Below are 16,223 nucleotides of genomic sequence, written 5' to 3' on the forward strand. Positions count from 1 at the left end.
ATAACCTGCTCTTATTAAATCGCCAACTATTATGAGTGAGTATGACTCAGAATGCTAATCCAAGTTTCATAAATGTGTTACCTCAAAGGTAGGAAGCTATCAAAATTAAGTTGGTTTATACTATATTTTTAAAAATTAATATCCAAGGCCTTAGGACTTTTAAGAGGCTTGCAAAGGTTTCTTGTAACTGCTGGTTGTACGAATAATGAAACAGTTGACAGTGGCTAAATTGAGACTAGCTTGAAACAAGCTTCTATTACCAGTGCCATTTTTGTGACCGAAAACGATTTAGGACTCAACATTTTCTCTTCCCAGACAGCTATTTTAGAAGCAAAGATAAATTATTTCAGAATTGTCAGTTTGACAGGATTACTTAAAGGGACTGACAGCATAGCAGAGAAGCAAACGAGGAACTGATTACTGTACCACTTAATCTGGACATTGTCAGTGGCCACCTGCGAACACAGTGTTGTTCTGAGGATGAGCTAATTCACGGGATGGCACATTGAGAAGTACAGAGCTCTATATGAGGGCTGAGTTGTAGAAGAAGAGAACATCGTTTTTATCACTTTGCTTGTTTGGAGTGAGGACAAACTGGAAATCCAAAGTTCTGAAGAATAGAGCTTAAGCTGTTTTCTCCTAGGACCTCCACAACATGGAATAGCCACTTGTAGAAAAGTGATGAGGAGTGAGGCTCACTCGGCCCACCTTCACCACGCCCCCTGGCTTAGCCTTCTCATGTCCAGCAAGGAGCATCTGCTTCATTCAGGGTCATTATGAGGATTCCACAAACTATAAGGTCTCTACATGTAGGAGGCTAGCAGGAGCTTCTTCGAGGTGACAGTGCCTCACAGTGGTGTCCTGCTCTCCAATGAGGGACTCTAGCAGCATCACGTGGTCTTCTCTCTGGAGGCTGCTAATCCGTTCAGGTCAGCTAACTGTTGAGGATATGGAAGTGATTCTCATCCCCTGATGCCAAATGCTTTGGTATCTCTTGGTAAGGAGGGGACCATACACCCCACCTTACTTGTGACAGTTGTGATTTGTGCTTGTTGTCCTGGCATAATTATTAATAGAGTTCCTCCTTTTCACACTTCATGATTTAAATGATAATATGATCACTCTAATTGTGAGTTTTGTTTGTTATCATTCATGTCTTTTTCCAATTTCACAAATCTGTAATACTTATTCAACTTGACTTATGATCTTGAATGACAGCAGTTCTTAGAAGTACATTGAGTCTAAGCTCATCCAGAGTTTCACCTCTTACAGTTTAAGTAGGACTCAGTAAAAAGTATGAGAAATGCTCATATATACTCTCTTCTCCCTTGCCCCTAAAATTAGTTTTCATATCCAGTGATTATAATTTCACTGATATGGCAACATTTTGATTTTTTTCTTTTGTCATGATAAGATTTACAAATGAAAAATTGCCAATATAAGTTTCTTTAGAAAAATGAAGAAAAAAATTTTGTTTTTATCTCACAGACTATTAACTGTTAACTAATAGTTAATGTTTGTCATGCTTTGTCATTTCTATGGCTCAGAGAAATAATCAAGTATTATCTTACAGTGTATTCACAGAGATGTAAAACCTGAAAATATTTTAATAACTAAGCAAGGAATAATCAAGATCTGTGACTTTGGGTTTGCACGAATTCTGAGTAAGTAGCAACTTTTTACTAACATCCAATTCAGATGATTAGGAAATAATCGAGTTTAAATTTTTACTTTAAATATTGAATGTATGCTAAGTGTTATGTTGTTATTTAAAACGGAAAATCTCACTTTAACCTTTAGTCACTACATTAGTTTGCACTTCAGCTCCACTCCATTCAACTAGAATTTATTGGATGTCACATTTATGTGCTTTGCCACATTGAAGAGGAAAAGAATTATAAGATGTATTTCTGCTCTTTATACACTTATAAACTTAAATAAAAGAGACAAAAGAATAATACAAGATGATTGGCAGTAAAGTACAAACATGAAGATGCAGATGGTCCCCTGGAGAGGGGTGTTCATGTGGGCTAGAGTAGTGTAAAAATCTTCATAGAGCTGGTGAGACTAGAGGAACGAAGAGAGGATTCAGAGACCGTGCCAAGAAAAAGAAATCATCCCAGACAGGGAGGAACCAAAGGGAAAAAAAAAAAGAGGGACAAATCAGTATTTCTTCCCGAATCTAGAACCATGCAGATTGTTTTAGCAACATACACGTTGCAAGGTGGCTATGTACATAATCAGTATACTGATAGGACTCAGACACAGGTGACTTAACAGTGCATTTAGAAGTTGGCTTAGGCTTAAAGTTATATGACAGAAATTCTCGATCCCCACGCCCTCTGCTGGGATTTTATAGATGTTAACTAGCTACAGTGGCTTTGGAAGCTGAATTTACTGTCTGAGTGCACAGTGTAACTATTTACGCAGTTAGTGCCTCACTGCATTAACTGTTAGGAATGTGTGGCCTCTGAGAGTTTTTGAAGCTTACTTGAATTCCTGACCTGCTCTTGGGACTAGATAACATGTTCGGAGAATGTGACCTGCCTCATGTGCTTGATGCATTTGCAGTTCCAGGAGATGCCTACACTGATTATGTTGCTACAAGATGGTACCGAGCTCCTGAACTTCTTGTGGGAGATACTCAGTATGGTTCTTCAGTCGACGTATGGGCTACTGGTTGCGTTTTTGCAGAGCTCCTGACAGGCCAGCCACTCTGGCCTGGAAAATCAGATGTGGATCAACTTTATCTGATAATCAGAACACTGGGTAGGGGTTGCATTTTATGACTTTCAGAATTGCTAAATTGTTATAGTAATAGCATGTCATTATAATGAATAACAGGAGCTTTCTTGCCTCTCCAATGTGCTACTCAGTATGGTTGTTCTGGGTTGTAGCCAAAGCCCAACCCTTTCTTCAATATGTATAGCCATTACTCTCTCACTAAGGAATTTTCAGCTGCCTTTCCAAGTAAGCCACTTAGCCATGGAGTAAGCTATACATTTACTTTCCGTATTGGGCTAAGATAGGGCTAAAGATATATGTCAGCTGCATAGAGCTTGCTCTTAAGTGATACTTGATCAAATATAGTTTCTTTCCACTGCGAAAAAAGGTTTTCCTTCTTTAGAGAAGAAATCAGCAAACTTTCTTTAAAGGGCCAGATGGTAAATATTTTAGGTTTTGCAGACTATACAGTCTCTGTTACAACCCCTCAACTCTGCTCCTTTGTATAGTACTGAAGAATTTATAAATTCTTTCACACACATTATCTCTTTCAGTCTTAAGAAAAGCTCATCAAAGACATTATGACACTTTTCATTGTGCCTATTTTAGAAACAAGAAACTGAGACTCAGGTAGCTTCCATGATTGGCCTAAAGTCATACAACCAATTAAGTGCAGAATAGGAATGGGACTCAAGGGATCTCTTTTTCATGTGTCAGCATTCTCAGCAGTTGTCTACTTCCACCTGGTTAGAAGACAGTATAACCCAAAAAGTTAGCTGCAGCTTTACTCCAACAGCATGGATGCAAAGAAAATGATACCCCTACATACAACATGAGTATTTATTAATTCCTTTTATAGACTCTTTTGGCAGCATGGGTGATGGGTGAGGGAATTACTGCTGTCTGGTCTGATGCAGTTCCTTGTTTGGTTCCAATGCACTCTTCTAGACTGTTCTGCAGCATGAAAAATGTGGGGTAGAGTATCACTACAGTCCACACCATAAGTGTATATCGTTTGATTTCCTGAAGGGACTGTGGAAATTTACATAAGACAGGTATTAAACAAACCTGAGTTTGAATCCTAGGTCTGTCATTAAATGACCGTGTGACTTAAGACAGGTTAGTAAAACTCTGAGCCTCTTCTCTTCCTTGGTACAGTGGAGATTAAAAATAGCAACTATCGTGAGATCATTATGACATTACGTGAGATCATGTGTATAAAGTCCTCCTCACTGTTTTCTTACCTCTTTTTTTGATGGAGGCTGAATGGCAGACCAAACTATGTGTGGCAGAGAGAGTCGTGTGGGAGAATTGACCCTACTGTGAAGGCGTGTTTTTGCAGTGACCTTCACCTCCCAAGTCTGGAGGTAGCAGTTAGGCTCAGAATTTCTTTCACATCTGGACCTCAGAAGCTAACCAGTTAAATATTACATTATTTTTACTAAACTTCGGAATTATGCGGTTTGTATTTTACAGGAAAACTAATCCCAAGACATCAATCTATCTTTAAAAGTAACCAATTTTTCCGTGGCATCAGTATTCCTGAACCAGAAGACATGGTAACTGCTCGATTTTGGATGTTTCATTATCTGCGTTGCTACTTTCTTTAAAGGGGTAGTCATTTAATATTTGTGCTTTCGGTTCCTGTTTTCTTTATGACACACTAACACAGATGAAGAAAAACTATATAAAAACTATACAAACTTAATTAGGAGGCTTATAAAGGTTGCTTATCCTACACAAAGGTTAATTTAATGTTAAATTTGAAGTGAGAGTATGTTTAGTCCCTTACATAAATACCTTGATCTTTTTAGTCAAAACGCTAGAGTACCTTTTCCTGAAATAATTATTTATTCAAAAACAGTTCTTACTGTAGTCTTCTCTGTATTGAAAAAAATGCACTCTGTTTTTCAGCATGTGAAACAAAGCTTAAGTCAATAAAAACCATTTCTTCACAACATATATTTTCACATGGAAGGTCTTTCTACAAAATGATCCTCATTGTATCCAAATCAGAACTTCAAACCATGATGCCCACCTCCGCACTCTTGCTGTGGGCTTTGCCTTTCTTTGGGACTACATCGATGACTACTTGATGCTCTGACTCTGCAGACATCGATTTCCTGTCTGTGTTACTTAACTCTGGGCTATGATGTATAAAACTCCACATGGTCTAGATACTGCCTACAGAATGAAAGGACTGTCAGAAAAGGCATGTGTCCACACTCAAGATGTGTTAGAGCCAGAATGGTGCAAGGATGAGGAAAGTGTAAAACCAGATCATGATTTATGGCACAGTGAGCAATCTGAGGTCCAAGTGGTCCTAGCTATGTCTAGACAACCTCTTTATTTTACATTTATGTTATATAATGCTTTGGTTTATATATTAGATTTCTTAGATTTGTTAAAGTTCTTAACAAATAAAAGGTTGAAAGTCGAATTATAAGGCTAGAGGTTGAATTACAAAAAGATATATAATTTAAAGAACAAAATGCAAGTCCACATGTACCTGCTGCCTAAAGGAGAACATTACCATTATCTTGAAGCCTCCCCCTCCCTACATACTCCTCCTCAATCCCATCCTCTTCCCTCATTATTCTGAAATTTGTTTTTATCATTTTACTGCTTTCTGTAGGGGTCTTACTCATGTAGTTCAATGTATTTTTATTATTGCGCAAAGCATCTCTATAAAAGTACATCAGGCCACGGGTATTATAGTACTTGTAGGATTTCAGAAGGAGACATTTAGAACCCACATTTACCAACCATCAATTGCAAGACATTGTGAAATTAAGAAAATAACTCCATTTTCTGTCTTTCAAATCTTTACATGGTGTAAAATTATGTAAAAATATGATTTAAAAATTTTTTAAAGAAATTAACCTACTAGGGGTCTTTCTTCAAAGTATTCTTATTACTAATATACATTACTTTGTTATTTTGTAACATTGAAATTCTTTACTTTGTTTTCTAGGAAACTCTTGAAGAAAAGTTCTCAGATGCTCATCCCGTGGCTTTGAATTTCATGAAGGTACTCAAAAATCAGTTATAACCATTACTGACTGCAAATTGTACTGACCGAAGCTGATAACTCTGGGAGGGATGGACAGGAGGGCAAATAATGCCAAAGTAGGATGTAGACACTGAAACAGTAATCTTTCTAACATACCTACTAAAATTAGTAGAGGATGACAGAGTATAATTAGAGTTTGCTGTGATGAACACCATTACTTCTTTTGCATTCATTAGGTAATTTAAACAAGTTAGTATATTCAGACTATGGAAATTTTGAGGATGAATACACTCCTTAAGTTTGAAGGTCTAGAACTGTACTGTCCAATATAATAGCCACTATGTGTTACTATTGAGCACTTGAAATATGGCTAATTTGAATTCAGATGTACTAGATTTCTATGAAAATCATATAAACAGTATAAAGTGGGTGGCTCCATAGTGTAGTGGTTAGCATGTCTGCTTTACATGTGGAAGGTTCTGGGTGGAGCCACGGACCATACCCCTGGTGCGCCAGGACCCGGGTACGCCAGGACCCAGGTGCGCCAGGCCCTGGGTGCACTCCGCGAGTGTATGGTAGGAGACGCCTCGCCTTCAGAGATCCGGTTGTTAAGGGGAAAACGGCAGCATCCATAGGTCAGGGGTGGAAGTGGATTGGGGGGGGGGGGGGAGGGGAGAGAATTAAAAAGGGGGGGAAGAAAAAGCAATATAAAATATTCCATTAATAATTTAAAATATTAATTACATACTGAACTGATAACATTTAGATATATTGTGCTAAATAAAATTTTTAATTATTCTTTTAAAAAAATTAGTAGAAGAACAGGCAAAATCAGAGCCAGATAGACACCATATATAGCCCCTGCTCCAGTCCCAAAAGAAGTAGTCAAACAAAGGACAAATTCTAATAAAAGGTAGAAGAAACTCATCTATGACCAGTCTGCCATTCATGCTTGACCAACCGAGGCCATGCTCGACGTGATTCTTCCATCCAAAGCGAATACTAAAAGCCCATAAGGGGATAAGACTGGAGACAGCAGTAAGGGTATGTGTCTTTAACAATCAACTAGTTCTGTTTATAGCTGTGGTTTCCATACAGTTCATCAGAATGATCTTGGAGCTTGTTAAAAACACACATTCCAATATCAAACCTCAGATTACGGAACAGAAAATCTATGTATAGGACCTTGGAATTTGTATCATTAAACATTCCCCTAGGTGATTATGATAAGCAGCTCAGTTTGAAACTCCTCTAATCTAGAAGGAATAGACATCTGGATGATTTAGAGTGAACTTTGTAGACCAGCCTTTGTGTTAGGGCCAGTTGATGCCAAGGCGCTATCCAGGGTACTGGATTCCTTCAGTCTGAGCCCTCCTGAGATTTGGAGCCTGATACCTCTGCACTCCCAGACTGCCCTTACCACTGCTCCACTGGACCTCAGCTGCCTTCTCCCTGTCTCACTACTCCAACCTGCCTTAACCCAGCACTCTACAGGCCTTCTCCTGGAAGCCCAATTTTCTGACCTTGTTCTGGACAGGTGGTTCTGACCCACCCACAACTTAACAAAACCCAAGGCAGAGGGAGATGGAGGAAGATGTCAAGCCCTGCAAGCCCAACCCATTCTCAGGTGGAGGCCAAGCCTTTCTCTGGTTTCTCCTTGAACTAACCAGAAAGAAAGCTTCCTAGACGGCACCTCCAGGGCATGAAAACTCCCAAGGTATAGAACAGACTCTCTGTCCTCATCTCCAAAGCTGAAGTACCCTGCTGGCTTGCCCAACATTCTAGGTAAAGCTAGTTTTGTCACTTAACGATTTGATTTAGACCCACAATGTTAGACCTGAGACCCAAGTGCATCAAGGATTGTGCTATTCCTTGGGTCATACCCTATGTTCTAGACCCCTGCCCCATGGTAGATGAAGGCAAGCTTTCTTTCACAAATAGCAAATCAGACATATTTAACAACAAATAATTGCCAGCTACCTTAACAGGTAGTTATGCCATGAGACTGGGTCATGGTCTATACAGGGAATTGCTCAAGTAGGTGAAGCCAGCCAATGACAGTGCCAAGGACAGTGGTGGCATGCAGTGGCCAATATATGGTAGATATTTTGTGTTCTCTTCATTAGGTTTTAAATGAGACAATGGGTGTAGTATATACATACTTTTTATTGCTCATTAGTTTTTATAGCCATAAGTATCCTATCACTATGGCAGTTTTATCTGGTCATCAAGAAGACTGTAGACTATTGGAAATTTTGTTAAAGAGCTTTCTGTGAAATTTGAACTAAAATTAATCAAGCAGGATGTTGTTCTAGCCCAGACCTTATGGAGGAGCTCATCTTAGCAATCTCTTCTTAGAATCTAAAAATGCTCTTAAAAAAAAAAATCCATAGGTACTTAGTGATTGACTAGATTTCAATAGACTGAAAGTGATTGAATACAAGGAAGTGAATGAATTCAAGATATAATTGCAAATTAAACTGATGATGATTCAGCTCTGGGGAGTGAAGTAGAGGAGGGTAGCAAAGAGGAGAGGTACCTGTATCATTTTTCTAGGGCTATTGTAGCAAGGTACCAGAAACAGGGTGGCTGAAAACAACAGAAGTTTATTCTCACAGTTGTGGAGACTAGCAATCTAAAATCGAGGTGTTGGCTGGGCCATGCTCTTTCTAAAGCTTCTAGGGAAGGTTCCTTCCTGGCCTCTTCCAGCTTCTGAGAGTCCCAGGCATCCCTGGGCTTGTGGCAGCAGAATGCCAATCTCTGCCTCTGTCTTCACATGGTGTGTGCTCTGCGTGTCTATCTTTGCATTGTCTTCTTTCTTCTTATAAGGACATCAATCATATTGGAATAGGTCCCACCCTACTCCAGTATGGTCTCAAGTGAACTAATTACATCTGCAAAGACCCTATTTCCAAATAAGGTCACATTAGGAGATTTTGGGAATGAGGACTTCAACAAATATTGCGGGGAGGGGCGGACTGTTCAACCCATAACAGTGCCCTGGAGACAAAGCAGGATATTAAGTAGGCTACCGCAATGTGGGTCTAGAGTTCAAAAGAGAGGTCTGGACCAGAAATACACATGTGGAAGTCTCTGATAAACATTGACCATTGAAGCCATTGAGCATTAGTAAGATTAGCTAGAAATTTAGAACAGATGAAAAGAAGGGGGAACCTAGGATTGAGCCTTGTGGAATTTCTTGCAACCATTGTGGAGAAGAAGGTAAACTAGGAAAGGTTGCTTTGCCAAGGAGTGGCCAGGAAATAGGAGGATGAAAGCCATCAGAGAAGCCAAAGGGAGAGTTACAAGAAAGACGTGGTCAGTAGTATCTAACACGATTGAGATGAAGAAGCAAAAACATTAAAGATGTGGAAGTAGAGATCGTAGGTATGAATAACAAGAGCCACTTAAGTGGAATTATGGAGGCAGAAGCAGAATGAAGTGATGAAGAGGTAGACTACCACAGTTATGAACAAGTACTGGATAATATACAAATTTAAAGAATTTCTGTACTCAAGTTATTCTGTTTTGGGCACAGTAACAAAATAGTCCCCTCTTTTAACATCTTTGCTTTTCTTCCAAAGGAGTGTCTGAAGATGAATCCAGATGACAGATTAACATGTGCTCAACTCTTAGAGAGCCCCTACTTTGATTCTTTCCGAGAGGACCAAATTAAAAGAAAAGCACGTAATGAAGGAAGAAACAGAAGACGTCAGCAGGTACCTCCATTCAAAAGTTAAAAGTGCTATAAAATGATTTTTTTTTTCTTTTTTCTGCCTTTTGAAGTGAGACTGGGTGGACACTGAGACCTTATCTTTGCACTGGTTTGGTTGCATTTGTTTACTTAATACTGGTGATTGATGTAATAAAATCATAAAACTATGAAAATATCCAGATTGTTACAAAATCTTATTCCAAAAACATTTAAATCAAATTATTGTACAACTCTTTTGTTATGCCTATTGAATATCCCACCCGCCAGATCATGTACCCAAAACACAACAGCTTCATAAAACTCTCATTGGAACAGGACTGAGTTTAACCTGCATTGCAGAGCAATCCCAGTACCTTTCTGTAGCCTCCAGATGCTCAATAAAGGAAACTTGACTCTTACATCTTTCCACCTAGGGCAGGCACCTAAGTCTGCCTTTCTTAGATTTTTTCTCGAAGCCAAGGACAACTCTGGCCAGATACGAAGGATAAAATTCAGACACCTGGGAACCAAAGTCTATCCTCAGATGTGCCAGTATTGCAGGAAAATATGGTGAATATGATGAAAAACATTGATTCTGCAGTTTATTAGGCTATTACTCTTTACTTGCTTTCAGAAAACTTTGAAGTTAAAAAAAGAACTCCATGGAAGTAAGTTTGTCTGGGGTTTTTTTTTCCCCTCATCTTATATCTTCAGCAGCTTAAACAACATCTGTCACTTAGAAAGTACTAGTAAATATGATCCAAATAAATAAATAGATGAGTACTACTTATTAGTAAGCCAAGATGGTAATTTTTAATTTATGAGAGACAGATCATCGTCCCATTTGCGTTTGTGTGATCTTCCACCTTTTTGGTCATTTATCTTCTTTTGACCAAAATCTACTTTTTGGTCATTTATCTTCTCATTAACTTGTCACCAAAAAGGTTTGATAGATAAAATAGAAGTTTGTTGGGAGAGAAAGATTAAACTAATCAGTAAGAAGAAATGTTAAGATAATTTTTGTGTATCCAAAATCTCTGGGTCCCCAAATTTTTATTACACAGACCATTTTACCTTTTACTGTTGATTACTTGTTTGTTAATTAAGCCCAATACAGTTTACTTAAATAACCAAAAGATCAGGGTTAAGTCTGAAGCAGCAATCTGAAATACAGTGTGAATTGTGTGTAAAAACACTGTCCCCTTACCTTTGGTGTGTGAGGGTGGACAGCGGCACCGCTCCATCCGGCCTCTTGGTCCCTGATTCACGTTCTCCCATTCTCGCCTCGAAGGGTATCCTAGAATAAATAATAGGACCTAATGTTCAAGTATCAGAATATCACAATTTTTGGAAAGGTAACCCTACTTAATTTTAAAATTGATGTCTTTTGACATCTTTGTACCTTATGTGTCCTTTTTTTTTTTTTACCACCCTTAAATCAAACTGTACCGATTTACTTTCTCATTTTTGTCTTGTTCTGCTAATAGAATCAACTGTTGCCTCTCATACCAGGAAGCCACATCTCCCCCACACCTGATGGAAGAAAACAAGTCCTCCAGTTAAAATTTGATCATCTTCCAAACATTTAGGAAAATGTTCTTTCAAGTGGAAAGTAATTTAATATGTACACATTTTTTGTACGAGAGAGATAGAAATTCTCAGTATTTCAAATGCAAATGAGCCATACGAAAATTAAGATGCCTTTCTAGAATTGTTTTGCTCTGATCATTACTGATTCCTCTGCCCATGCTTTTTACATGCCAACTTTATCTTTTAGAACATTTTCTTTAAATGTTATAAAGTCTGAAACTGCACATATGGAGGAGACGTTTTCAATTTCATCAGAGCCGCCCTTCTTGAGGCAATTTATATTGAGAATTTGTGGGCTTATACTTTGATTTATGAAAAAGATTTATGTTTTTCATCTTTCTTCAGTTGATCACATAATATCTTAGAGCAATCAGATAGCTTGCCTGTTTGATTTGTTGTTTGTGTAAAGAATAACATTATATTTCTGCATTTTAATTCACTCTTATTGTAATTCTGTTGAATAATGCCGGTATTGTATTCTGCGTTTTTATATTGGTATAGAAAGGAAACCTTGAAATGTCATCTAGGCTTATTTCTTGATTCAGGGGCAGACTCTACTTTCTCTATATCATGAGACATTGACAATTCTATTTTTAAAGCTAGCTAGAGAAGATTCCATACATTTACATAGCAAATTGTGGATGAACCACAAGGAATACCATTCTCATAAGATCTGAGGATAACTGACTGCTGACTCTACTGCTGTCCTTTGATACATCACAGTCTCTTAACCCTTTTCTCCTCATGACAAAATCATCTCAGTACTAAACCTATCTTCATGGGTATATTTTCTAAATGGTTTATTGTCAGCAGTCTCTTCCAAACATTTGCATCCATCACCTCTGTGAATCTGTGCAGCCCTAAACCTGTGCTTCGTGATCAAGTCAGGTATGTAAACGTTTCTGAGAACAGGAAGATTATCTTTCACTTAACTTCATTTTGTGTCTCTTACGAAAAAAAAGAAGCAAACAAACAAAACACCTCAATAGGTGAGCCCAACTTATACTGGAATATTTTCCCAAGTAAATTTGACAGACAAACCTATCTACATACATACATATGTACATATATACACATATATTTATTATTATAAATTCTGAAACACCATGATAGATGCCTTATATCCTGGACATCTAAGAATGATACAGAATATTTAAAGTATTTTTACTTTGCTAACAAGGAATTCATGTAAAATAATAGCATGGGGCTGTCCATCACTGTCTAGCATAAAGACACAAAATAGTCGTGTTTCTATCAATAAATATTATTTCGTTAACTCTTTTCTGCTCCTGGGCTTGGTGTGCTCACCTGAACAATGTCAATTTCTCCAAATACACATAATTCCAAAAACTTTTTGTATCTGGTACCGAGACAGCAAGCATAAATTGTTTTTAAGAAAACACAGTAATGCCTTATGTTCATCTCTAAAAGTTTATTGCACTTATAAACCTAGCTATGGAAACTTCCAGAGACTCTCATTCAGTTATTAGAGAGCTTCTCTTTACTGAGGAATTATGGCATCTGAGCAGTAATTCCTTGCTTACTGGAAGGATACTCTAAGTGGGCTTATTTGGCCATTTAACATTCTGAGTGTGAATATAAGCTGCTAGGGACTTATTTTCATCTTATTATCAAGAATGTGCCTCTTCAGATTTATATGTGCCTTGCATTTTTAATAAGGTGATACAGGTACCAGGAAAATGAGAAATGAAAGATCAAAGGGAACATTGCTGAAAGATTTATTTTTAGCTTCCATATGTTTTTTTTTTTATCATGTAAACCTTCTTATTGCCAAACCACTCATGCTGCTCCAGTTCTCCTAAGTGTGTATCTTATATATTTAATAACACACACACATGCAGAAATTAAGAAGACAGCAAGACTCCATTACCCATTTTTCTTAATTGTAATTGTGCCTCAAACAATAATAGAGTTTTTGGCAGGAGTTGGTAGGGTGACTGTCTTTCCTTACTTTTGCTCACATTTAAGAATTAATTCAAACTAGCATTTTACGATTGTTTTTCCTTAGACAAATCTATCATTTAGGTATCACTGGAGAAGAGAAAGCGTCTAGTGCTTAGAAAAATGTTCTGAGCAGGCATAGTACCAGGAAGAAAAATACTCTTCTGATGGCATTTGCATACCCGACTTTCCCTGGGTGACCCAGGCCACATAGCACTGCTGCTGCCTGAATTACACAGGTGCACAGATCTCAAACTGCAACTCCTGTTTTCAGTACATATTTCTCATGTCTGTACTACACAGATTTTTTTTTTTGCATTTCTCAGCCACATGGAAGACAATTGCACTTCAATGTCTAGTACCCAATTTAAGTAATGACTTGTAAAACTTATCCTCAGCAAATAGTCTTACCCCAGGATCCTCGCAGAAGCCCACACCATTCTGTGACCATGCGTTTCCTTCACAGCCTTGTATAGTTTCAGGTTTACCTGGGACTTGTGTCACTCGTGTCAGCTTTCCAGCTTTTTAATTTATTTATATGGCTCCTTTTTGGTGCTGTCCAAGTATCATACTGCCATAGTGAGTGACACCACCTGAATTCTCCCTTTTCTCTACCTCGGCCTTACCTCTTTGCACCCTGGTTTCCTCCAACTTTCCACATACGTGCTTGAGAATCTCCAAGCAGTTTAGTTTAGTTTGTTTGTTTGTTTTTTGCAGAGCACTTAACACAGAATTAAAAATTCAGACTCAACAACTTCTTAGTACTCCTGCTGCTTGGGGAAGAAGGAAATACACCATAGAAAAGGACATTTAATTAGATCTGTATCAGCCCTGTAAGCCTATTTGCTTGGACTCTGTCTTTGGCCTCCATTTCAGCCTTGGTGCTATATGAATGTAGTAATTGTTCCAAATTGCCCAACCACAAAGCCCTGTTAGGGGGTCGCTTTTTGAAGATTATTTTAACTAGACTGAATCATTGACAAGTTGTGTTCAAGGCTTTCGAATGCTTTGATTTAGGGTAAAAATAAAGCGCTGGGGTAGGGAATGAAAAGGTGAGCAGGAAGCAGGTGTTCGTTCTAAGTTAGCTGTATCACCGCTCATCATTGCTTGTGCAGATTTCTCAAACTACAAGACATAAGAAAGTTATTTTGAAAAAAACTTCAATTGCGAAAATGTTTTATGGTTTTTTAGCTTACTTGCGTGGAATTACAGTTTTTTCAAAAAGGCAGCACTTTCTTAGTCATTTGCTACCACCAATGATTTCAAATCATGGTTTTAGAACAAATGGCACAGAATTCTCCCCCCCGCCCCAAATTTTTTAAATTACAACATACTACTGGAAGAGGAATGATCCTAGAATTCCACAAACAGTAAAATCTTGAAAAAATTGAGGGGTCAATGTAAGATATAAGCTAAATCACAAATAGATTTTTAAATGCATGTAGTTAAGACATAAAGATAAAATGTCACTTACAAGTTAATATTCTCGGGATATGTGTGTGTGTCTTTAATTAAAATCATTAACTCAACAACTTCATTCTTGTTTTAATAGATGACTAAAAGTCTTTAAGAGTGGTAGTGTAGAGAATAATAGAAATATTATATGGTCTGGAAGTTAGAACACCGGGTTCCTGACCTGGCTTGCAACTCTGTGTGGCCTTGTCACGACATTTAACTTTTCTGTGCCTTCATTTTCTCATTTGTAAGAGAGCAGAGAAGCTAGACGATCTAAGGCTCTCTTTCAGCTCTAAAGTTCTGTGATTCTCTGCAGCACATGGTATGATGTATCTTCTACTAGAAGAGGCTTTCTAGAGATTGTTTTTCATTAACAATACCAAGATAAATTTTGATGTTTATGATCTAGCCAGAAGCAAGGAGATCTCTCTTTTTTTCTCTCTCTCGTCTCTTTCTTGCTTGATTTCTTTGACACACACACAAACACACACAATACTACTCCCTGCTAGTTCTATCAAGTCAATAGTACTTTTCAAAGAAACATCTAGTGGAAGTTAGATATAAATTAAAGTGGATTTTAAAGCAAATTATTACTAGATTTTAATGTAAATAAAATGGGTGTACTTTTAAAATGCAGAAAAATATGTAATCATTCTTTGATGTTTAACTCTAGCTTGGAAATGACACATATACTGTGAAATATTAATTAAGACAACCATTAAGGCAAAGAACATTTGGTACATTTCTAACTTGAGTAAAACTTTTAGTAGTTTCCATAAATGATAACTTAATGGAGTTCTACAAATATATCTGAATTATATTGTTTTATGTTTCAGCAGCAGGGACTCGGACACAGTCAACTTTATATATAACCTATAATTTACTCAAGCTGAGAATTGGTTACCCTACTTAACAGGCATATAAATGACTTGTATTTATAAAGTTAAAAGTTTTCTGTTGTGAACACTAGTCATTGACCATATCTCTCAATATTGTCACATTGAAGATGTTGTGTGTCTACTTATTATTTTAGAACATATTAGTATAGAAGCAGGTCTATTTTAGATCACATGAAATTATAGCTCTCTGTTAATTAGCATTTGATAATTAGCACAATGGCAATTGATGCTACTAGAAACAATTCACTACGAAGCCTTTTTAGTTGTTTTATATTAACTATATAAATACATAATATTTTTAAAATTTAGCTTAAGATGGTTAGAAAACCTTAGTGTGGGATTAAATACTTTGGTGACTTTATATCTGTATATATAACTTAACTTGAATATGTTCTTTAGCTTATTTTAATAAAAGTTAGAAGTAGTTCTGTCTCTTTATTTCTGTTTAACTTATTAGTCCATTGTCTAACACTTTGTATTTAGGTAAGAACAACTGTCATCTTCATATAAATTCCAGAACTTGTTATTTAATTTCCCATTGGTTGAAATATCTGAACAGCTGACATGACAACGATTCCTTTTTTTGTGCTTTGGGTTGGGAAGTTTTACAAATGGAAAACCTAACAAAATCTTTTCCACTCTGACCAGTTAAATGCTTATTCCTGAAAACATCTTTACAACTTTACTTTGAGGCTGTAAGATTCTTCTTTCAATTCATCAAAAAATTTCTCTGACCCTTGACAGTACTTAAGCTACAAGATATGAAATTTTCTTGCAACTTTAATTCCAGGCTATCACAGTAGTTTCCGTTGTAGGTTTAAAAGGGTGAAAATGCTCAAGACCTAACTTAAACTAATGATCAAAAGAGAGAGAAACAATTATTAAA

General features: G+C 37.2%; 1 protein-coding gene across 1 annotated transcript in view; it reads left to right on the plus strand.

The window, feature by feature from the left end:
* CDKL4 (cyclin dependent kinase like 4) overlaps positions 1-15,761 on the plus strand; it is a 37,109-nt gene extending 21,348 nt beyond the window's left edge. Inside the window, exons 5-10 of the mRNA XM_006909652.3 lie at positions 1,574-1,664; positions 2,572-2,769; positions 4,201-4,283; positions 5,699-5,755; positions 9,322-9,456; positions 10,919-15,761. Coding sequence (XP_006909714.1) covers positions 1,574-1,664; positions 2,572-2,769; positions 4,201-4,283; positions 5,699-5,755; positions 9,322-9,456; positions 10,919-11,020 — 666 coding nt within the window. The 3' untranslated portion in view covers positions 11,021-15,761. The remainder of the gene's footprint in view (positions 1-1,573; positions 1,665-2,571; positions 2,770-4,200; positions 4,284-5,698; positions 5,756-9,321; positions 9,457-10,918) is intronic.
* Positions 15,762-16,223: the final 462 nt, after the last annotated feature.

Source organism: Pteropus alecto, unplaced genomic scaffold (assembly GCF_000325575.1).
Source record: "Pteropus alecto unplaced genomic scaffold, ASM32557v1 scaffold131, whole genome shotgun sequence".
NCBI lineage: Eukaryota > Metazoa > Chordata > Mammalia > Chiroptera > Pteropodidae > Pteropus > Pteropus alecto.